The 25,516-nt window shown below is 31.8% G+C and overlaps 1 protein-coding gene across 1 annotated transcript; it reads right to left on the reverse strand.

Moving 5' to 3' along the window:
* Positions 1 to 499: 499 nt before the first annotated feature.
* LOC145328145 (ferritin heavy chain-like) lies at positions 500 to 25,178 on the reverse strand. Its single transcript, XM_080171724.1, has 8 exons — positions 25,048 to 25,178; positions 24,154 to 24,274; positions 22,809 to 22,899; positions 22,206 to 22,277; positions 21,468 to 21,575; positions 20,989 to 21,063; positions 16,774 to 16,886; positions 500 to 757 (listed from the first exon to the last, which is right to left on the reverse strand). Exons 2-8 carry the CDS (start codon positions 24,264 to 24,266, stop codon positions 709 to 711), a joined length of 621 nt encoding a protein of 206 aa, XP_080027850.1. The 5' UTR covers positions 24,267 to 24,274; positions 25,048 to 25,178; the 3' UTR covers positions 500 to 708.
* Positions 25,179 to 25,516: the final 338 nt, after the last annotated feature.

The following is a 25,516-nucleotide window of genomic DNA, read 5'->3' on the forward strand; positions in this document are numbered from 1 at the left end:
CAACCTTATGATAAATAATCAGAGAATGTCCATTTTTTAAACATTTAATACTGATAAATTTTTTTACACTTTTACCTGTTTCAAAATTCTTGTACTAAACCAGGATGACAAAATCCTTAAAAGCAAAGCTCTAAAACGGTAGGACAAACGAAAATTAGATTAATACTTTCATTTTTATTACTTGATTGTAGAGATGCTTTGCTTATGATATTGTACTTTGTTGTCAGAGGAATCAGTATTCCAAAAATTAGATAAATAGGATAATTATATCATACAAAAGTTTTTTTTAAATTTAAAAACCAACATTTTTAAATGGGCGTATCGACTTTCTGGTAACGATTATAGAGTTGGTACGCTTTCTAAATCGTACCAAACTGTTTAAAATCGATAGGACAATTATAACATGATACGAACGGACTGGCCCTAATTCTAGAGTAGCTTCGCAGCTAGAAAAAAGTGCACGATATCGATTTTTTAATCAAACAATTATCTGTGCCGAAAAAAAATAATATTGTTTATTTCAATTTGAAGGGAAAATAATAAAAAACAACAATTTTGTAAAGAGCATAAAAATTAACTTTGTGCAGTTTTTTTTCCACATTTTTGCACCTTTTTTCAGTTGTTAACTGGCTTCAATGCATATTTTGTTTTAGATGTATTTATCAAATAATTAAAGCAGGTGGTGTTGCAGGCAGGTTTTAGTCCATCTTACAGTTCTTTGTCAAACAGCCACTCTCCGAGTTCCTTGTGGTCACGGCTGAAATTAGAAATATATTTAATCTGCAGATAAGATATCGATTGAATTCTCCACTTCAGGGAAGCTTCACATAGGCCCTGGCAGGATTTTGGGGCGCAGCTGCTAGTAAAAAGTATTATAAAGATAGTTTTTCGTTTGTTTTACTAAATAAGGTCAAGTAAGTTTAGGTCATATAGAGCAACAACCAAAGTTAAAGACAACCTGAAGGGGTTAGGCATAGGAAAAATTACCCACATTCCCCTTAAATTTCAATTTATTTTAAATTAATGTGGTCGGGAGGAGGGGGGAGGGGTGGAACTTATTTTTAAATAGTCTAGTTTTTATTAGTTGTTACTATGCTTTTTCCTATACCAAGAACATTCAAGTCCATAGGTGGCTAAGTAAAAACAGAAAAAAAAAAAGTTCCTCTATTTGGTATATCCTTCAACCAGTATGTAAATCCGTAACGCTATGTGGATTATTTGGAATTTCAGCTACTATTTAAGATAGTCTGCTTATTTTTTGTGAGGATATCCTTTACCACAGAGCATCCAACATAGAACTTAGTTGGTTTGTCGATTATGCTGTAAAAATATTTAGATGTTTCGGGATTTTAGCCTTCTCTCTCTTTCCTTTTTCTCCCCCACTTGTCCATAAATGATCTTCGCTACTTATAGATATTGTCATTCTCGTTTATAACTTGGATGTTGCACCAAATGTTCATGCTTACTAATAAAGTAATACTCAAAACTGGCTACCAATCCACCCCCTTTACCCCTCATCTCCTGCTGAATAAAAGAACTGACCAATAAATGAGATCCATAATAGCAAGCTAAATTTGCGACAAATTTTCACCTATCAAAATATCTATGCATATCCTATATACACATTTATGTATTGTAAAGCGTAAAATATGGCCAACCTAAAACTTTTCGACGATCCCTATCTGTAGAGAAGCTTCTCTACAAAAAAAAATATGTTTGTATTGCACCACTGTGACATGTTAATAGCTATGTTCCAACCAAATAAATGTGCATCCAAAATAAAGTTCTAAATTGTGTATATAAATAAATCTCATGATAGGGAAAATAATTCTAAACAATATTAATAATAAAATTATAGTTGTTATTTGAATGGATATATTATTACTTGGATCTTAAACTAGAATTTTATCTAATAAAGTGAATCTTTCAGGGGGTTGAAATAACGATTCTCCTCTTTTCTCTCTTTACCCCATTCCACCTCCCCTACTGGATGAACGAACTGACCAATAAATTTAGTTAGCAAGATAAGCTGACGACAGTTTTTGTATATTCTACCTACATTATAAGTTTAATGGGCCTAAAAGGATCTGTAAATGCCCTTTTATTTTTTTAACATTTGTTTTTATATTACTTTTCCATGTCCCTTCATGATGTCTTAATTTTTGCGTACTTTTATACAATTAGGAAAGAATAATTTCAACATTTTAGAACAATTAGTTGCATACATTTGGATAATTTTCTTAGGCATAAGTTGGCATAACAAAATTTATTTATGTGAAACAAGGAACATGGGGCTAGTGAAAACGCGTGTAAAAACTGTCTAATTGGCCTAACCTCTACTGGACTTATGAAGTGCTTGCCTGAAAATTAGAACCAAATCAGTGCAGCGGGTAGTGAGATTCTTTGCTATAGACATACATTTATCTTCTGGCAGATAATAATTTTAATGTTTATCAACTGTACGATACTTGTGTTTTCAACATGGTTCAGAAACTGTTTTTATCCAGATGAAATAAATCTAAGTCTATGTTATGTGTATGTACCTTTTGTAAACCCCCCCTGTCCCACTACCCTTCCTCCTTGGAAAAAAAAACAATTATGTATTGCATGCCCCCCCCCCCCCCTACCTCTCTTAAAAGACTGCATGAATGCCTTCAAATGTTTGTAGTAGCCAAGGCAAGTACTTTACACTTCTCTTGACTACAACCAAGGTTAATCTTTTAAATTTAGAAAATAAAGGTTACATAATGCGTAAATCTGAATATTTCAATCTATTATCTTCAATAGCAGCCAAGAGAATCACATTCCTCCTAAAAGCATTATAGACGGGTGGACAGAAAATATTTAGAGTAGATGCTCGTTGATCATGATAATCTTTATATAAAAATTAAATAAAAATGTTTCAAATAATTTATCTAGAAAAGAAAAATTAATTAATTGTCCCTAAATTGTTAAATACCTTTACTGAAAAAGTACAGTTATTACCAATAAACCTAATTTTTTACCTTAAATATATACACCTAGAGTCTAAAAACGAAGGCCCATAGGCCTAGCACTTCATATTTTTGGTGAAAAATTTGAAATGATAGAAACATGCAGGACTAACATTTTTTTCTATCAAAACAGTAGAAAAAAAGGAAATATTTTAGGGCAAATTACAAAACTACTTCATATATAGTTAATAATAAGGATGATAACATTCAAAAGTATAGATTAATTACGGACAAAAATAATTAATAAAGCAGTTGTTACGTGGTTATAAGTCAAGGAAAATTTTTGAAAAAAAATCACGTATTTTTATCTCGTCAAGAAAATCGTATGTGCTCTATAGCGTCATTGACTAACTGGCTGCGGACTGACGAACAGACAACGTGTATTTTAGAGTAGCTTCTCTAATAATAAGAGATTACTATACCAAATTTCATACATATAATTCAAGCTAATGTCTTAATAAAAATTAAATATTTTGGAAGGACCTCTCATAGTGATAGAGGGAAAGGTAGAAACATAAAAAACAACAAACAATGTTATTATAGAAGATGGGTGTTGTTAAAGTCCCTCCCCCCTCCCCACGAAGAATGCCACCCTAAAACTCCCGTTTTAAACCCTTTTCCTAACATTCATGGCATTTCAAATTAGGGTGATGAAGAAAAATTATTGCTGAAAAATAAAAATATAAGAAAAGGAAAAAATATTTGCTCTGAAGTTAACATATCAGGGAGGAAGAGGACATTTAGCTGTTTATTATTTTAGTACCCAAAGATTTATAATATCGTTTTCTTATTCGTAGGCTCAACAACTTTGGGGACTTTTATTTATTTTGATTGCTTAGTTCTTAAGGCTGGGTGTCCAAACGTTTCAACCTCTAAATGAAATCTACAGTGGGGATAATTTTGTGTATCATAATTGGAGATAAAAAACAATTTATCGGTCATTGTCTTATCCCTTTTCTGAGACTTAAATAAGATAGCAAACGATTATAATTACTTGGTTCTTACACCAGATATTATCATGTACTCTAATCGAGTGAAACTTGTAGCTGACTAAAAAAATGATACCCCCTTATCCACCTCCTTTATCCCTTCTCCTCCCCTGGCACTGGATGAATGAACTGACCAATAAATAAGGTTCATATTAGCAACCTAAGTTTTGTCCTGTCAATATATTCACGTATTCTACATCCATTAAGTTCTCAGATGTTAAACGAAACACCTAAAACCACCACATCCTAAATTTTGTTACTGCACATCAAATCCCATATCCAATTATTGCATTAGATGCGAAATGCATGTTACCCCCCCCCCCCCCTCCTCACCCTCCCAAGGAATGCAAAAAGGTGTGAAAAAAAGAGAAGCACAGCTTCTGCACAACAAGATATGACGTCTCAACCTTCCCATAACGCAACCCCCCCCCCCCCCAGGGGGTTTACTTTCCCATAACAACATATCAAATTAACCCCCTTCCTCCTCCCCCTCAGAAGCATGTTTGTATTTTGTAGAGAGTACGCAAAATTTTCGCACATTTTCATCATTATTATATATTTTTACTGCGCAATGTGCATCTCCTTCAGGATCTAAAAAATAAGACAAAATGGTCGATAAATTGATGTTAATCTCCAATGATGAAATACTAAATTACCCCTCTCTGTAGATTATAATTAGAGGTTGAAACGTTTGGACAATCAACTATAAAAACCTTCCAATCAAAATTCAAAAACAGTCCCCAAGGTTGTTAAGTCATTGAATAAGAAAACGTTATAATAAGACTTTGGGGACCAATATAAGAAACACCCCAATGTCCCCTCCCTCCCTGATCTCTTCCAGGGTTAGGAATATGGCACTTGAAGAACAACTAGGCGCCGCCAAGGTTTTATTATTAAGAACCTGAACTTGGTAGTCGCGCCCTTAATCACGTAACAGTGAATGAAAAAAATAAAGTGACTAGCGGTCGACATTTTTAGAGCTTAGTGGTTGAGTGCAGTTACGGCTGCCGAGCCCTGGATAAATACCATCCACTTTGACCAAAAAAGGCATGGAAATTGGTAAAAAAGGAGTTTTTATAGCAATTTTTGTTTTGTTTCTGGAGCCTTATCCCTATCCTTAAACTGTTTGTCTTCAAACTTAAATCAAAACAATGTTCCCAAGGGCCAAGGTAACGTACCACCAAAAAAGTTTTTTGGTGAAAAAAATTTAATGGTTATTCTAAGCCACATAAATGAAATACATTTTTAAATCCTATTTAATTATATAAATGAATATGCAGAAATTTTAAATATTTACCCTAATTAACACCTAGCCCCCACCTAATAGATGTTTTTATTTGTATTAAAGAGGAGTGATGTCTGCCTGTCTGTCTGTACAAATGTCTCTGTTTTTCCCTCCTCTCCGCACATTTCAGGTTTTGCTAGTAACTAGAAAAAAAATAACAAATCCTGGAGTCTATTTATTTGTCTTTTAATGTTTTGATTAAAAATTTTATTAGTTCTCAGTATGTTATTATATCTATGTTGCAATGCATTGTCTTTAATTAACCAAAGCCCTTGGTATAAAAAAAGATTTTTTAAACAAATTACCCAAGATGTGTTTTTCTGTGTTCCCAACTGTTTTTCATGAAAGCACAAATTTGAAAGGTGCAATCCCACTCTGCAACTCAAAATCTTTTTTTTTTTCGGATGTCATTGTTCAAAAACTTTGATTCTCGTTTCCGTTGCATGCATGCATGGTGAGGGGGTGGGGGGGAGGGGCAGGTGTTATGTGTCGAGGGATTAAATTCATGTTTTTGTGTATTTTGGGTTTGCCTTTTGTTGTTTGTTTTATAAGAAGCGTAGCTTTTTATAGATATTTGGTTCCATACGTCTTAGAAACAAAACATATGTTTCTAAAAAACTTTCCTTATATGATCACCATTAGTTTTTGTAATGCTTGGTGATAGTTTACAATAGTATGCTGAGATTGTTAAAAACAACATATTTACTATATTGAAGGATATTTCATATTAACTCGAAAGATATTTTTTGGTCCTTTTTTTCTTTTTTGTTTTTATATCAAATAATTAATAATCATGATCAACTTATTTTGTTTGTTTATAATTATTAATGTATGACATTTTTTTACTATGTGTTATTAAATAAATATTTCATTTCATATCATGGTCTTTGATTAAGAGTCATAATCATATGTCCCCTTATTCATTTTATTAAACAGCCAACAACAAGCTTACTAAAAAACTTAATTTTAAACATAAAATGCTGTGATTCTAATGAATACAAGTCAACCTTGTTTTTGATAAAATTATTAAAAGAAGGAAAGAAAAAATGAAGGGTATGAACTTGAAGAAATGTAAACGTATTGTCTGAAATGTGTACTTGTTTCTTATATTTCATACCTGGAATTGATAGTCATTTATAAAAACGTATTATTGATAGCTTTCCGCGGATATTAAAATCAAATACTGTAATATTAAAACTAGTTTTTTAAGCCACGAGCGGCCGAGGGCCCCGTTACACAAACTAGTATTTATTCTATGATTTTTCTATTATTTCTCGTGGAAAATTATCTGTATTATTATGCTATACATGGAATTTCAATATGGCTGGGAGCCGGTTCTAATCCAGCAGATATCAATCGGTTTGGAAGCCATACTGGAAAATGTTTTACTTTCTAAAGAGAATCAAATAAAATGATAGTTGTTATTTTAAAATTGAATTTTAGTTACATTAAGATATATTAGAAGAAATAAAAATAATTAAATGAAACATTAATTCTTATAATTGCAATTTTATTTTAAAAATAAGGTAAATGTATAATTTATCAACAAATGTTTACATTGACAAAATAATAAGATAAGAATATAACAAAGAAAATTTTTCATAATTACAAAAAAAATTTAACTTTCTCTATGATGAATTTTACATGTTAAAAGTATGTTAACTCGTTATCTCTAAAAGATTGATGCACTTTTGTTCAAGGACGTCCAAGCCTTTCATTTTGAAAGGGGTAAGAAGAAGGATTTCAAAGGTTTGAGAAAGCAATCTAATGTACTTTTTATAATTTTGAGGTTTGTAAAATGTTTTCAAAGTTTGAGGGGGATAAACACCCCATTACCCCCCACCTTGGACGCCTATGCCTCCGATTTACCTTGATTATTTACAGATAACAAATTAAACAAAGATATGTTAGAATTTTTTTTCATGTCGTGATAAGGGATTCATTGGCAATGTGAACCAAAATTTGACTTACTGTCCTATTTATCAATTGTCAGCTTTCTATTGCTTTGATACTTTTTGTTTCTTTTTAAAAGTACTGGCCGCTATGCACCTAGAAGCTTCCAGGGGAACTCTCCCATTTTCAATTTTAAGAAAAAATATATATATTAAAAATTGTGGATGGGGGCATTTTGGAGGAGGGAAGAGAAAGGCCTTCCCCAAAATAAATTTTTAGGACTTGATTATTTTAGCTTTTTGGAACTTTAACTAATCGTCAATATTATCTAAAAGAACATATAACTTTTTTTTCAATCAATTTAAGTCCCTTTTTAAAGGGTCTTGTGAAAGTTTCATTATGAAGGAGAACCTTATCGGTTTAGCGTTTAGCTACACACACAAAAAAGGCCTACTACTTAAAAATAGAATTGATTGAAAAAAAAAGTTTATAATAGTTATTTATCATATTTTCGTAATATTGTGAATGCTAGAAAGGATATTAAAATTATTTCAACAATTTTGGTCATGTGATCAAAATTTGAATTTTCCTTCTACTATTGCCCCCTCTGGGGGCGAAGTAGGTGGAAATTTAAATTTTTGTCACTTGACCTTAATATTGGTGAAATAATTTTGAATGACCTTTCTTGTATAAGCAATATTAATAAAATATGATACTTGGTTTTGTCTCATTCTCTATCTTTTTCTTAAATTCAAAAAAGTCTATCAAAAAATTTACATCACCTAAGGGTGAACAATAAATATCTCTGTCTATTTTTCTCTATATTTCTTCCCCCTCCCCCCTCCCTCACTTTTCTGTCTATTTCCTTCTCTCTCTCCTCCTCTTTTGTACGTTCATTTATACAATAGAGATAACCTAGAGACAGCACAAGGGAATTTTGTTTACATTATGTATCAGCTATAAATTGTTGAATATCTTAGGTTAAACTGTTTTTAACCTATTTTTTTATCATATATCAAAAATATACTATGACACCAGTAAAATCAGACTGCAGAGCCCAAATTTGAATTAAGTCCCCAATAAACTTTTTTTGGGGGATTTAAAAATCAATTTTATATGTTGCTGTGATCATTTTGACGGAAGCAAAAGCATTTTTTAGTTTGGGGTTAAATTGTTTCTTACAGAACAATTTGATGTGATTCAGATTATATCAATACAATAATAAAAACTCTACTCTGTTCGATGCAAATATTTTTTTTCTAAAACAATAATTTAGATAGAAGAAATTTAACATTAAAATAAAACATATTATTCTGAAGTCTGAACCAATTAGAAGACTTGTTTCATTTCAGTTTTTTACAATTCAAAAAAGAGTGTTTTCACAAAGTGACTTATTTCCAATGTAGTTAAATAATTTTTATTTAATTAAAATGAAAAGAATGAAAACCATACACATAAAAGATACATGCTTTTTAAAATTATTTTAAAAAATAAGTTTGAATAATCTTATATTTTATCATATTTGTATATGTGACAAAAAAAAAATTTGTTGTATTGCGTAAACGTTTGTTGTCATCTTACACTATTTAACCCTTTACAGCCAATTTTTTGTGTTTTAAATAAGTGATGGAAAACAAGCACGATAATGTTAATTCATTGATATATTGTAAAGAATTAAGTTTTTAATGAATTAATTTAGATGAAATCAAAAGGCCTAATTTTACTCTATACCAGAATACTATATATATGAAGCAAAACACTCTAAAAGCTACGAATTTTACCCAAATAAAAAAAGACCTTTTGCTCTGATCCAAAAGGACCACAGCAACAGTAAAAATTAATTTTTAAATCCCCTCAAAAAAGTTTATTGGGGACTTAATTCAAATTTAGGCTCTGCAGTTTAATTCTACTGGTGTCATAGTATATTTTTTATATATGTTTTAAAAATAGGTTAAAAACAGTTTAAAGCTTTCCTTGGGTGAAATATTTGAAGAAAATATTTCTTCCATCATATAATGTGAAGCGTATGACACAACATATAATAAGTTAGTTATAAATAATTTAATTTCTTATAATAAAGTTATCTTTCTAAAAATTATATCATTGCAAAATTTAGTTGCAAATAATGTTGCCTATAGGGCTGTATTTCATATACAACAAAAAGTGAACAAAGGTTTCTTTTTAAGAAAAAAATGGGGTCAGATTGACCATCTATGTCTAATGTTTATACCCACATCAAATATTAAATTATAACAATGTACAGTAGAGTGGATCAATTTTGGACATTGAATTTGTAATCAACATCTACAGTTTAAACGTCATATAAGAAACCTAAATATAAAAAATTTATTTTGTCCTTGAGGGGAAATGGGGGGAAGGTGTTTCCATGCATTAAAAATTTTAGAAGTTTATTCTGGAGGTGCAACTTTTTTTCTTTCAAAGTATTGCTTTATGCATCTTTTTGAATTTGTCTTGTTGATTAATATAAGAATATCAAATTGGTTTTAAAAAATATTCATCCAAGCATGAAAAATCTTAAATTAAATGTAAAATCTCTTGGTTTTTAAATTTATTTATGGATTTTTCTTGCTAGGATCAATAGTTTTAAAAACAGATTTTTTATTCTTATTCTACTCTTCAAGACAAAATTGGGAAGGTGCATAAAGCTATACTTTGAAAGAAAAATAATTGCCCCCCCCCCCAAAAAAAAAAAAAAAAATTCTCCCCACAAGTGTCTTTCTAAAAGTTTACATGCATAGGCGAGCCTCCCCATTATTCAAAATATTTTCTTTTCATTGTTTGGTCTCTTATATGATGTTCAGACAGAAAGTGTATGTAGCACATTTAAAATTAGAAAATCATTGAAAATCAAGCCACTCTAATGTACAGCATTTATTTCTTCAATTCCACAGTACAAAATTATTCCTGTATTTAAATTTAACATATCATATAGGAAAAAATATTCTTGTATTTAAAATTAAAAATCATGTTGGAATTTTTTTTACAATTTTTAAATTTTTTAATAATGTACAGCAAATTATTTCCTTTTTATCTCATGTTTTGAAATTTATAAGATAGTTAGAATAAATTACAGAAATAATGAAAGATTTAAAGAAGAGAGCGTCAGGGGGGGGTCGAGGGGGGTTTCCCCCCTCAGGAGAGGGGGGGTTGAGGGGGGTCTCCCCCCTCAGAAAAAGCTTGGGCTTAAATCTTCAACAAATAAAGAAAACAAAATTATTTTGTTGTTGTTGAAATGATTTATTCTTACAGAAAAAAATCATACATGATAAAATAAGTAAAATACGAACTAAAAAAAATAATAAATTAGATATGTGTTAGTAGGTTAGGGGTTAGCTGTTATACATATAAAATATTAATAACTAGCATAATAAACTAAATACACAATTAAATTGATAATGTTTAAATTGGTTTGGTGTTTGAGTTTAGTTTGTTAGAGTTGGTTGGTTTGATTGATAGCAAGAATTTTGGGCAGGAGTAGATTATGGAGGTGGAGGGTCCCAGTTTAAGTTTACTGGGCTCTTTTGGGGACTTACAAAATTGAGGAAAAGTCAAAATTGTAAGGTAGTCTTATAATAAAAAGACTACAAGAGTTCTTGCCAGGATTTGAAAGTATCACTGTAATAAGCGAACCCGCCCCTAGGCTTTTGCGGGTGAAAATACCCCATAAAATATGGGGGAATCTGCACAAGAATAAAGGAAAAATATTTTCCCTTTCACACACACTAAAATAGATAATAAAAGCACACAAAGGATTTCTAGCGGGTTTATAGATGTTCTAGGCACGTAGGTGTAGTTGAAGTTATGAGGAGGGGTTGTTGACAGAAGTTTGGAGGGGAGAGAGGTGGTGAGACTGTTGGTGAGGAGGAGGGGGGGGGGGGAGGTAGGTCATCTGGCGGGCGTCTAAGTTAAGCATCATGGGGTTAAGTTACCAAACAATGTTTCCAAGAAAGGAAACAAAGGAAATCTAAAGATTTGAATAAAAGCTTGAGATGATGTAGCAGGAAAAAAAGCAGGCAGTCAGAAAACTGTTTCTTCTTTTGGTGGCAGAAATCATCTGTGTCCGATTACCAACACTATCTTCAAAGCACCTATCAGGAATCCACGAAGATTTTGTTATCACACAAATAACAAATAATATTGACACAAATAATGTGTGCAGCGGTCAGAGAAGCACACATGTTGTGTGTTACTCCCACCGCGTCCCAGAGCAGACTGGAAACAAAATTATTTTAAAAATTTCTTTTTTTATGTTAAATATTATTATTTTTGTGACACTTGATTTTGAATGACAAAAAATGTTGAAATAAATATTACCCACTGTATGAAATGTTAAATTAGAAATCAATAATGATGTTGGAAAATTTATTCTCATTTTATACTCTGAAAAAAGGAATTGACAAAAAATAATAATTTTTATTCCAAACTTTTAAAACAGCATGTCTATTTCTTATTGGTTGACACTCGAATTAAAATAAAATAATGAATATTATTTCAAGACCAGAAATAAATTTGAAATAAATAATTTTCTTTCCCCTATATTTTTTATTCCAAAATGCCAAGAATTAATTTTGAAATAAAATAATTTTCTTTTCAATATTTTTATTCCTTTTTCTTATTGGACGTCATTTTGTGTCCAATGAGAGACTAGTGTTTAAATATTTTAAAGCTTATTACAGCATTTATTTTGAATATACTAATAGCAACATTCTCACATTAAATGTGATAAAAGATAATATTGACGATTAGTGAAAGTTCCAAAAATCAAGTCCTAAAAATTTAAGCCTGTCCTTAAACAGTATTCTGTAAGAATCTGTATTAAGGCAGTTTTGCAACAAATTTACTTACAATTTTGTTTAGACTTAAGTATTCTGCTTATCCAGTTCGGACACTCAACATGTGTTCGTTTGTCCTACCGTTGCAGAGCTTCGCTCTTATGGATGTTGTTATCCTTTTATAAGATAAAAACGATATCTTATATAATGATTCATTTATCAAATTGAGAAAAAAAGTTCTAAAGCTAAACAAATAAAATTACATGAGAAAACTAAACCTTTGTTATCTATGAGATAAAAGGTCATGTCTTCTTTTAAAAGTTTTTTGTTCTTCATGTTTTTAAAAGATAAGACATGTATAGATCATAAAAAATGTTTTTTTTGAACAAAATATGCCTTTTTACGTAAAACAAAATAATTAATTTCAAAAAGCTATTGAATTTTAAGAAAGTGTAGAGTCAAAGGCTTTTGACAGGTCTTAAAGTGTAAATCGATTTAATCTATTTGAATGAAGCATATTTGTCTATTAGGCTTAACTACAAAATGCAAAATGTTGTGTAAATGAATGATAATATCCATTACTTTCAATCAATGGTATGTTTCCATGGCTTGGTTTATCTTTCGTTGACCTAGCTATTTATCCATAATTTTGCTAAATTTTAAAAGGTTCTAATCAGTTCATAAAGTAGGACAAAGTAAATTATTGAGGTACTCTAAAAAAATTTAATAGACCATTTTTTGTACCTTTAGAAAATTAAAGTATTACAGAAATTTTCCACGAATATTAAAATAAAAATCATAAAGTTCAAACCAGTTTTGTTAGGTTTAAATCTTATAATTTTCATTATAATATCCGCGCAAAGCTGTCTTTAATACGATGCTATAAATAAATATTCTTTCTTTTCATATAAACTATTTTTCTTGTAATTGCTACGCTACTTCAGGACATAATTGTCCTTGTATAATGATGTTTAAGAGTGAAAATCTGGAGTCAATTTACAATAATTTTAAAAAGTAGAATAATTTGAGCTTTGGAAATTTTCATTAATAGGAAAAAAGGAAAAATAAGCTAGCTAAGAAAATAAAATGAATTAATTATGCAATGTTCTTTTTCTTACTTTTAGCTTTAGTTTCGAATAATTTCAGCTTTTATAATAGCTATTTCTCGCATCGTATTTTAGACGGCATTCCGCGGATATTAAAATGAAAAATATTAAGATTAAAAACAATTTAAAACTGGTATTCATTTTATGATTTTTGTTATGGCTGAGCACCGGTTCTAATCCAGCAGATATTAATCGGTTTAACTGTCTATAAAACATACCTTTTAGTCGAGAGCTGAAACAGTTAACTATTATATAAACCCAATTTTAAAATTATCCTTGCAGACTCAAACAGACTACAACCAAAAACTGCTCAACAGCTGAAATTGTCTTCTTTTTCTTTTATTTACCCGTGCTTAGATCCCTGTTATGATTATGTTTTTGGTAAATCTTTTGTCAAAGACATGAATTAGACGTGCAAACTAAATTGGAATTATCGCTGCATGTTTTCTTTGGTCTACAGTATCACCCCCCCCCCCCCCACCCCTCCTCTGACCCCAGTTATACTAGAGACGTTAAAAAGCATACATATTACTGCTATGGCTATAACGTGACAAAATTAAGGGAAAGGAAATGCCTTTATCTATAAACAGGCGAAAACTCAAAACAAAGACTTATCAGAACGTTTAGACAAAGGTCTTTTGGAAGAAGGAAAGGTCCAGCGGGTTTATTTGAGTCCCAGATCAACATTTGGAGACACTATCTCTAAATTTGATTTGCAGAGTTTGGATTTAAGTTGTTTTCTGCTTTTTTCATGGAGAAATATTTTAAGATTAGAAATTCTGACAAAAATGTACTTTGATTTAAGCCATTTCTATAATTGCGACTGAATTAATGGTTCATATCAGTTGGCCTTAAAAAGTTTCATCCAATTAGAAATGTGTTCAGCAAAAGATTATCTATAATACAAAGTAGAATGATGTTTGTCCGTCTGTCCGTCCGTCCGTCCGTCTGAAGCTTAAAATCTCGGTAACCACTGAACCGATCGGATTCTACTCTTCAGGGTATATACCTATTGGTCCTGTGGTGGTTTTAAGCTATTTTCTTGGGGGGTGGTACATCCCCAACCCCCCAAAAAACAAACCCCCCTCCATTTTTTTTTTTTTTTGCTGAAGATTTCCTCTATCCTTTATGTTTTGTAGAAGATTTCCTTGGTCCTTTAACGAATTTGTCTTAATTTTTTTTATCACCTCTTGGGGCAAAGCCCCTAGAGGCTAGGGGCGAAGCCGCTAGTTTCACTTAAAGTATCTGAAATACAATGCTTTAAACTTATTAACATGGAAATTACTAAAATCTAAAATTAACACATTGATATGTGTCATTTTGAGGAATTCAGAATCAACCCTGTACTTTCAATGAGGATATTTCTCTTTCATAATTCTCTTAGCTCTAAAACTGAAGGCTTTGAAATGCTTTTTTTTGTGTCGTCAAGCAATTATTATAATAAAATTATTATGGTTATAAAACTTTGCAAAAAATAACAAAATGTACTTTTTTCTTGTTTACATGAAACAAGATAATGTTGATAGTATTAAAGGCCCCCTTTATATCAAGCAATGGTTATTATGATTTCCAGTATGGCTTCGAAAATAATTAATATTCGCTTGATTAGAACCGTCCTAAGCCATGCTGAAAAATCAGTATAGCATCGCATTAGAGACAATTTCCCACGAATATAAAAAAAATCATGAAATCAATACCAGGTCTAACAAAACTGTTTTAATTTTATAATTCTTCATTTTAATAACCGCGGAAAGCTGTCTAAATACGATGCGATGAATAACTATTATCACACTAGATGTACTCAAAATATTAAAAATAATGTAGTTTATTTTTAATTTAAGATTTAAAATTTTATGCAATTTTATGAAAAATGAAACGGCTTATTTAAGAAATTTAAATCTTATACTACAAAGTAGTAAGTTTAATTTGTTTCTAGTATAAGATCTAATAAATAACAAAACAATCGTTCTTTAACTTTGAGCAAGTTTTATATCGGTCTAAGCAGGTATGTCTATTTAACAGGGGCTGTACAAAATCTATGAGGGGATATAGTCCAAAAATCTTTTTAAAAAGCAAAATTGATGATAAAACAAATGTATTCATCCTCTTTTTTTTAATCCTAGAGGTTAAGAACGAAGCCACTAATATACAACAATAAATATATATTCCAAGTACATTTGGACAACTTTAGCTGAATAGACCGCAAATACTTATTGGTTTAAAATCTACGGTGTATATCATACACAATTTATTTATCAAATTCAAAATTGAATAGATTTAGGCAAGGATGTTGCAAATTTAATAATGTTTTGATATCTTCAGTCTTTTGACCGTTTTTTTTTGTTTTTTTGTTTCGATACTAAATTCATATCTCATAGTATAATAATGGATGTTCCTTAGTCTCTAGGGGTGATTTATTTAGGAGGGTGCATATACCCTACTCCAAAATAGTTATAAACCTTCCCTGGACCTATAGGAAGCTTTACTGTGAAGAAGAACCATATAGGTACACTCTATAAGTTTAACAAATAATTTTTCTAGTCCATCCTAAATCTAAGTCGCTAAGTCGTCTGAATTTAAGAATAAAAAGAGATACATTTCATTAGAAAAATAAAAACATATACAGGCAAAAATATATCTTTTATTTGAAGCTATGCTTATAAAATTATAAAAGGGGATTGTAGATTAAGAAGAGAAAATATACTTATTCAATCAACCAATCAAAATTTAATAAAAATCTTAAAGTTCTTAAGCCTACAAATAAGAAAACTTTTATAAAACTTTGGGGACTAGTGTAATAAACAGCCCAATGACCCCTCCATCCCTGGGAAAAACAGCTTTTTTCCGCCATTTGATGAAAGTGAACAGCCCAATAAATCCTCTACAACCACTCTAACAATATTTTTCCAATGTCTCAAGTTTGATGGAAATATAATGTTTAATTGCTACTTTAATAGGCTCTAATAGTTCATTTAATAGACAGGTAAGATTGTCTCAATAATAAGGACAATAACCCAGGAAGGAAGAGGACAATGGGCTGTTTATCACACTAGTCCCCAAAGTTTTATAATAAAGTTTTTTTTATTCGTTGGCTTACCAACTTTGAGGATGTATATCAATATATTGGCAATTGTCTTATCCCTCAATATCTCTGACAAATACCTGTAAAAAAAGTTTTGGAAGATTTGTTACCAAGAGCTACAATTTATAATTTCTTGTTGTCTCAAAAATTTCTTTTCCTAATGACTTTGAAGCCGATTGATATCCGCTGGATTAAAACCGGACTTATAATGAAAATCATTTTATAAGTACTTCATTGATTATACATATTTTTAAAATTAGAAGAAAGATATTCAATTGATCTATCCCTGTATGAATGAAAGTGTTTCATCAAAATTAAGAAATCTTTGTAAGATTTGGTGATTTTTTTTTGTAGATTTTATTTTTTAATATTTTAAAATGATTATAATTGCCCATCAGACATGATTTCAGCTTTGCAACTGCGGCTGCAAAGATGTCTAAGCTTCTTTTTTAGATTGCAATTGCAAAGTACAAAATTATGTGAAATGTTAAAATAATAAATATTATATAGGTTTACTGAAGAGGATTTTTTTACCTGTTTCCATTATTTGTATTTGATTTTCAATGCCACCCACTTCCCCTTGTTGGAAACCTAAAACATATTTTGCCGCATAAAGTCAACCGAATACTTACTTGAATCTCTCAAGAGAGTTGATGAGACCAGCCAGATGTCTCTGTCCGTTCAGCTGTTCCTCCAGCCAGGTTGCGGTCAGCCAGTCAGCGGCGTGAGGGTCATCTTCTCCGTCCTAAAAATTGAATACTTTCTTTAAAGAAGCATTTAAGACTTTTGTTAACACAGAACCTTAAATACTTTCTAGATTTAAAAACTGTCCATTGAGCAGTTTTCTATGCCAGAATAGTTATTTCTCGTATCGTATTAAAAACAGCTTTTCGCGGATATAAAACGTATAATTATTAGATTGAAACCAGTTTTTTTAGCCCAGAGATACCATAATACTATATACAGGGTGTTTTATTAATGGAATAAAGAAATTGCTTAATTTAACCCACTTACCCTTGACAGAAATTAGTCGTTAATAAAGTTATAAGTGGGTTAAACAAGCTATACTTTTGTTCTATTAAGAAATACACCCATAGATATTCAGGGGGGGGGGGTGTTTACCCCATTTACCCTAATTTAAGAAATACACTAGATTAATTAGATTACCCACCAACCAAATTTTAAATCCATCATCCTATACCCCTCAAAAAAAAGCTTGGAAGTCATTGGAAACATCCTGTACTTGATGTAACCTGATGTAAACAAATATAAAAAAAAACCTTATCCATGACGTACTCTTTATGTGTCCAAGCCAATAAATCTATTATTTTAGTTATAAAATTTGATGCCTAGGCAACAAATTCAATTCAATAGGAATGTTGAGGCAAATTATAAATACAGGTATTCTGATACACAAAAGTACCCCTTTCCTATCTATAATACAAAGTAGCTTGATGTCTGTCCGTCTGTCTGTCCGTCCGTCCCTTAAGATCTAGGATCCACTGAACTGATCGGATTCTACTCCTCAGGGTATATACCTATTTGTCATGTAGTGGTTTTAAGCTATTTGTGGGACACCCCCAACCCCCCAAAAATGAAAATTTCATTCCCCCCCCCCCCCCTAACAAAAAAATAGTTTTCTGTGGAAACTACTTCACATAAAATAGCAGCACCAGAAATACTTGTTTCTTAAATTACCTCTTGGGGCAAAGCCCCTAGAGGCTAGGGGCGAAGTCGCTAGTAAATTATAAGATCTTGTTCAAATTTTGAGGGAGATGATATTATTAATAAAGATTTTTTAACTAATCTTTATTTAATTTTTAATATAAATTTGATGTTTTTAATTTAAAGTAAATAGCATGCTAAGCACTACTTTTAAAGCAAGGCTAAAACAATTGAGGACAAATTAATAAATGTACATTGTACATCCCCAATGAGGATAAACAAAAGATTCTGTAGATTATTGGTTGAAAAGTTTTGAGCCAACCAATCAATATTGATCAAAAGTTAATGGATCAACAAATAAGATAACGTGGCTAAATAAATTTGGTACCAGTGTAGCTTGCAGATCTTCAGATGATAATATCTTAATGTCAAAAGAATGGAGGGGTTAATTGAGCTGTAAATCATTAGGGATACACATCAATTTATTATCCATTGTCACTGGGATATTTAGCTGTAGATTATTATGGTACCCAAAATTTTATGAACAATTTATCTTAGATTGGGGACTTTTATTAAATCTTGAATAATTAGTTTAAAATTCAAAGCTAGTTTATCTACAGATGGGGTATTGTTTATCATCATTCGGGATTCACATCAATAGTCAAATGACTTATCCCTTGAGATCCCTGGAATGTCAGGACATTGAAACACACCTGATCATGTCAACCTGTACCTATAGCCTGTCCAGAACCTTGAAATTCCAGCAGTACTTTACCGCTTCCAGGAAAACTAGGACCCAATAAAAATATTTTAGCGTACCTATCTTGCAAGGTTATTATACAAATGGATGCAGAATACGTTGATATATTGACAGGGGGGAAAACTATTCGCAAATTTAGGTTGCTTATATGGACCTTATTTATTGGTCAGTTCGTTGATCCAGCAGGAGAAGAGGGGATGGGGTAAGGGGTTGTATCGATTATTATACATTTTTTGTCATAATTTGGTGTTGTTATTAAACAAAATAAGACTATAAGGCAGGGAGGGAAGAGACGTTAGGACCTTTATTACACTTGTTATTACACATTTATTATACTCGTCCTTAAAATTTTATAATAATGTTTTCTTATTCGTTGGCTTAACAAATTTTGGGACATTTATGAAGATGATTAAAGTCACTCCGCAGAGAGCACAGTTCACTCGAAGCGACAGTAAGAGAAAAAAATTTCCCAGACATAAGGCCAACTGTTTCGAAAATGTCCCAATGAACATATAAATTTAGTATAAAAGACTGAAAATCTTAAAATGAGGCCTTTTTGAGAAAATTAGATTTGAAAATTTCAAGTTCAATTTTAACCCACTAGGAGTTACTGCATAATCATGACAAGAAAAGCAAAGATTATTTATTTAAAATTTTTAACAACTTTGCTTTTATAAAGGGTTTCATAAGACCTCTCTATATATGATTTATTTAAGGCTGAATTTCCGTGACCTTAGCAAAGCAACTGATAAAAATGGCCATTAATTAACTCCCTTCAGAAGTGGTTTTATGAAGAACTTTATAAAAGCAAACTTATTCAAAATTTTAAATAAATAATCTTTGCTTTTCTTGGCATGATTTGGCAGTAACTCCTAGGGGATGAAAATTGAACTTGAAATTTTCAAATCTAATTTTCTCAAAAATGCCTCATTTTAAGATTTTCGTTTTTCAACTAAATTTCTATGTTCAATGGGACATTTTAGAAACAGTTGGCCTTATGTCTGGGAAATTTTATTTCTCTTACTTTCGCTTCGAGTGAACTGTGAGGCCAGTATACACTGTAATTGCTGTAATTTACCAATGGTAAAATTTATGCTGGCCTCTCATTGGTTATTCTATCGTATGACGTCATAATCTGTGGAGGGACTTTAATCATCTTCACATTTATTGAAAGTTGGTTGGTTCATTAAGCTGAGTGTCCAATCGTATTAACCACTAATTGTAATTTTGTGTATCCTCAATGGGGATGTACATAAATTTATCTGCTATTGTCTTATCCCTTTATATCCCTGAGCAAAACCTGGTAAATTCTAAACCTTAAAATCTATCAATCTTTGCAAGTCTGTGTATTTATAAAAAGAACAAGAAAAATTCGATAGCAATTAATCGAAAAATATGCAAATTTTATTGCAAGGGCCAGTTTTAAAAGTTATTTATTTAGCAAAGCTATTTACAAGTATGTCTATCTGTCTGTAGGTCACTCTCTTGACCGTTCATATGAGCTCAGCTAACCAGCAAACTATTTGAACCAGATATGCTGTAGCTACTGATGCTTTGCATGCAAGTAACTGGTCTTTTCTAAAAATAAAACAAAAAAAGATAAATTGTTAAAAGAACGGCATTTTACTGGTGAGAAAGGTACAGGATAAATATGAAATTGCATTCAGATAACTTGTTGGATCCCTTAACTTTTTTGGGAGGGGGAAGAGATAACTCATCCCTTCTCCCTCTCTCATCATTTATTCAACTCTCTTTTCAATACCATTACAAATTGAGAAACATTCATCTTTAAAATCTAATTTTCCAGTACCATAGAACCTAGTAATAGTGTCTAACTTTTTATCTTTGTGACGTAACAAAAATCCATCTCTTTTTTAGGGGTTTCCTTTCCCACCTCCCCTCTCATCCTTCGATTTTTGTTACGTCACAAAGATAAAAAGTTAGACACTATTACTAGGTTCAGTACCATAGGTGTTTAAAATTTAACCAATCCTAGCTATCCAAACAATCAATTGTGGACGAAAATCACGAAACCTTGTGGGTACGGTTGGAGTATAACTTGTTTTTTTTCTCGTGTAGCTGAAGAGGGGTGGGTAAGAAGGGGAGGAAAAGGGGAAGGGGGTTGTGGGGGAAATTTTCCTTTAGAATTGTTTGTCAGAATATCATTCCCTTGTTCCTGAGTTTAAGATAATTTTAGGCTGTCTGTTTGAACAAAAAAGGTACCCTTTCTCAAAGAGAGACCATCCAAAATACTATTTTACAATTAACATTTGCCTGGGTTGAAAGTTCTAAGAATAAGACTTTGCAGAGGTGTTATTGTTTTTTTTGTTTTCTACTAGTTTTGTTTCAAAAGGAATTGGCCTTTCGGGGCCAACAAAACTGGAACATATTTTTTTTTATTTTACTATCCGCGGAAACTGACCTTGCTGCAGACATCAATCATGTTCTTCATGCTAGCGGTCACTGCCTTCTCCATTTCCAGAGCATCTCTCAAAGCCTTAATGATTTGAGATTAGTGGCCTAGGGGTACTTAAGCTTGGCAGGGGGGCCGGGGGATGCAGTTGCCCCCCATATTTTCACATTTCGTTTTTAAAAATGTGTAAAAAAAATTTGAGGAGAGGTAATTTTTTCTAGTTGTGATTTCTCTTGGGAGGGTGCTGGTACCCTCCCCAAAAATTGCTATAAACTTCCAAGGACCTATGAAAACCTACTTTATTTTGAAAAATCTTCCCAAATCATATTAAAAATCTCCAAAAAAAATTGGATAATATCCTATTTTAAAAAGCATTTTTGATTTTAGAACTTTTTTCAATCAGAAGATTGATTAATACAAAATAAAATTTGGTGATATGGCTGCCATAGCCGATTCAGCAATACTTATTTTATAGAACCCAACTATACCTCAGATGCAGACTCCCATGAGTTCTTGTTGAGGATTGGCTTGATGGTTCCATCCTCGAAGAAGCTGTTCCCTTGGTAGCCACGCATTCTCAGATATTCAATGAATTGCTAGATAGATAGATAATTAGACATATAGATATATAAATAGATAGATAGATTCCAATGAGTTCTTGTTGAGGATTGGCTTAATGGTTCCATCCTCAAAGAAGCTGTTCCCTTGGTACCCACGCATCCTCAGGTATTCGATGAATTGCTAGATAAATAAATAATTAGACAGATAGGTAGATAAAAAGATAGATAGATTCCCATGAGTTCTTGTTGAGAATTGGCTTAATGTATCCTTTCTCAAAGAAGCTGTTCCCTTGGTAGCCACGCATTCTCAGGTATTCAATGAATTGCTAAATCAAAATATGATTAGTTTTATATGAAAACAGATGCCTTTTGGAACTGAAAAAAAGATAGACAGGGTAAAAATGTGGTTACAAACGGACGAACGGACAGGCCAACTTTTTGGAGACAATTATTTTAGATGTCCCAAGGAAAATACAAATGACGAGAAAGAATTATTGGAAGAATTGAAAACTAACAAGGATGACAACATCAATATAAGCAAAGGTGATTATGAAAAATGTTGTTGGTAGGCGAGGATGGTTGTACCCTACTATTAATACTAGTAACCGGTTCTAATACAACGTATATTAATCGGTTTCAAAGCCATACTGGAAAAAAATGATCTACCTTTCCATGGTCCCTCTCTTCATCAGCACTCTTCCAGAATTGTCCAGCAAGGCCAGGCAGATGGTAGGTATCCTATAAAAGTTTTTCATTATGAGTTGCAAGGAGCTATATTCATTTTAAATCGAAGCTTTTCTCTAATTAGGGTTCGTGTGTCTGTCACGGACAGTTACCTGTTTGCGTTAATGTAAACAGTTTAGAATTGACCTATATCTTGCAATCTTTGCATGATGATTCATATAACAATAAGGTATGATTTAGAAGCGTATCAAATCTTTATCGTTACCAGAAATTTGATTTTTCACTTTTTTGACAACAATATTTTTTGTGTTATAATTATCCTATTGTTCTGATTTCTGGAATACTGATTCCTATTACAACAAGGTACAGTGTTATAAGAGAAGCATTTCTATAATCAAGTCCCAAAATTGAAATTTTATCCTTTATACAGATCCTGTATTTAACAGTTTTGCAACAAATTTACGTACAATTTTGTCACAATATTCATATTTTGCTCATTTAGTTCTGACACTCTACAAGAGTTAGTTTGCCCTACCGTGTCAGAGCTTCGCTTTTATGGATGGTGTCATTCTTGTATAACTATACCTGAGAAAATTGAGCAGCCATCAGGAGGTATTGAAGGCTGGCCTCGAATTCCATCCTGACTTGCTTAGAGAGGACGTCAATACAATTGTCCCTAGGCACAGTAAAGAAAGGGAGAGGTCATTTTCTAGTAAATCCCGTAAAGGTGTGTGTTATAAGGCCTAAAAATAGTAGTAGAACGATAAGGTGCTCTAGATATATGTATTCCCTATTGAATAGAACAATAGGGAAATTTATTTTTTTTTTTTGATAACCGTACCTGGATTATCTAAAAAAAATACGAAATTTCTATCAAACGCTTTGTTTGGCTCAAACTGACAAAAATTTAAAAAAAATATAATTATAATAATAATGTTTTCTATAGGTACAAGGTAAAGGTTAAGAACAATCTATACCATTAAACAAAGGAAAAAGTCATTCTTTACAGGTTGATTTATTATAATTATATTTTTTTTTATTTGTGTCAGTTTGAGCCAAACAAAGCGTTTGATAGAAATTTCAGATATTCCAGGTACGGTTATCAAAAAAAAAAAAAAAATTTCTTCCCTATTGTTCTATTCAATAGGAAATACAAATATATAGAGCACCTTATCGTTCTACTACTATTTTTAGGCCTTATAACACACACCTTTACGGGATTTACTAGAAAATGACCTCTCCCTTTAATCACATACCGACAGATTTTGTTATTCAAAGATTTTTATGTTTTTGATATTGGATTAGTTTGAGATTTTTTGATAGATTTTTTTATACACATCTTTATTTTTTTATTGATCATAAATAGTTAAAAATCCTTTTTTTTAAACAGAAGAAAAATATTGTTTTGGTGAGCATTTTGCGAGATCTTATGCGAAATACAGACACCCTATCACTTTTATATTAGAATATCCCTGTCAGGGGGGAAGGGGACATTGGGGTGTTTATTACTCTAGTCCTCAAAGTTTTATAATAAAGTATTTTTATTCATTGGCATGGGAATTTTTTGAACTTTTATTAAAAATTTTGATAGGTTGGTTCATTAAATTCAGTGTAAAAACTTTCAGCCACTAATTGTAACCTACAGAAGGGGTTAATTTGTGCATCACCATTGAGGATGTACATCAACTTATCGGCTATTGTCTTATCCCTTTAGATCCCTGTATACCTGTAGTTGGTTGCCTCCCTGTCAGAGACTGGGTTAATGGCCTCCACGTCACAAGCTGCACGGGCCAGATGGACATCCTGCTACTTTTATATAAAGCTATACCTGTAGCTAGTAGCCTCTCTGGCAGATACTGGATTGATGGCCTCGACATCACAGGCTGCACGGGCCAGACGGACATCCTATTACTTTTATATAAGGCTATACCTGTAGTTGGTTGCCTCCCTGGCAGAGACTGGGTTGATGGCCTCCACATCACAGGCTGCACGGGCCAGACCGACCATACCGGCCATAACAATGATGTTCAATAGTTTGTTCATTTTCTTGGCTAAAAATAAAATGGAGCTTTCCTACAAAGTGCCGGATGAGCAGTGACACCTCCCCCCCCCCCCATTTCCGAAAATTTTAAAATAAATTGAAAATAAGGGGTGCGACAGTTTTTCTTTCCTATTCCTTTTCCCTGCAGTTCCCAAAATAACCTAACCTAAGAGAGTGCCATTAAGGAATAGTTATTCATCGCATTGTATTAAAGACAAATTTCCGTGGATATTTCGTTAGACCTTCGGGGCTGAAGACTGAGGCTTACAAAACTGGTATTAATTTTAAGATTTTAATTTTAATATTTGTGGAATATTGTCTTGAATAGATGATTTTTCTGTATGGCTGAGAACCGGTTCTAATACAGCGGATATTGAGCCATTAACTCTTTGTAAAATAAAAAAAAATCTTTTAATTTCTTATTTAAAGAAATAAATGAAATGAAAACACTTCATAAATGTCGTTTTACTTTGCCTAATATTTTAAAGATAAAATAATAAATGACAAAGAAAATAATATAATTTCAGTTTATGTTAGGTTTATCTAATGTACTTTAAAACATTGAGGGGAATTAATTCTCTTGTGAGGGTAAATTTGCCCTCCCCTTAAATAGTAAAAAACATTTCTGGGTCCTAAAAGAAGCTTCAGGAGAACCATATTGGTTCAGCCCAGCGGTTATCGAGATTCTTAATTACCAACACACAAAAAAACATCCTGTTACTTTTATATCAGACAAAATATTTATTTTAATAACTAATTTAAAAAAAAATTAAAATGACTTACTTTTCAGCTATACTAACACTGAGTATGAACTGAAATAACTGATTACAATTAAAATTAAGTTTAGCGATAACAACTAATCATAATTCACCATAGAGAACTAGTCTTTTAAAGTAAGGCAATGAAACTCAAAACATTTTTTAAAGAAAATAAGATGTGTCCATTTTGGTGCCAACCTAACCCTATTATTATATATGTTAACTTAATATGATAGAATTTTATTGGGGTATAGTCCCTTTCGATGCGTCGTATTTTAAAATAGTTTTTAATAGTTTTTTTTAGGTTAGGTTAGGTTATATTGGTCTAGGTAATTGCCCAGCAGGGTTAGACAATTAGTCCCGCAGGGTTAGAGCCCCCCGCATGGACTAGAAATAGGAGAAAAGCTGCTGTGAAAATACTAAGAAACGCCCCTAGAAACGCCCCTTAAGGGGCGTTGCCACGAAAGGGACTTTTCCCTTTTATTGAATTTTTA

This window comes from Acartia tonsa, chromosome 9 (genome assembly GCF_053477335.1).
Source record: "Acartia tonsa isolate MP-2025a chromosome 9, ASM5347733v1, whole genome shotgun sequence".
Classification (NCBI taxonomy): domain Eukaryota; kingdom Metazoa; phylum Arthropoda; class Copepoda; order Calanoida; family Acartiidae; genus Acartia; species Acartia tonsa.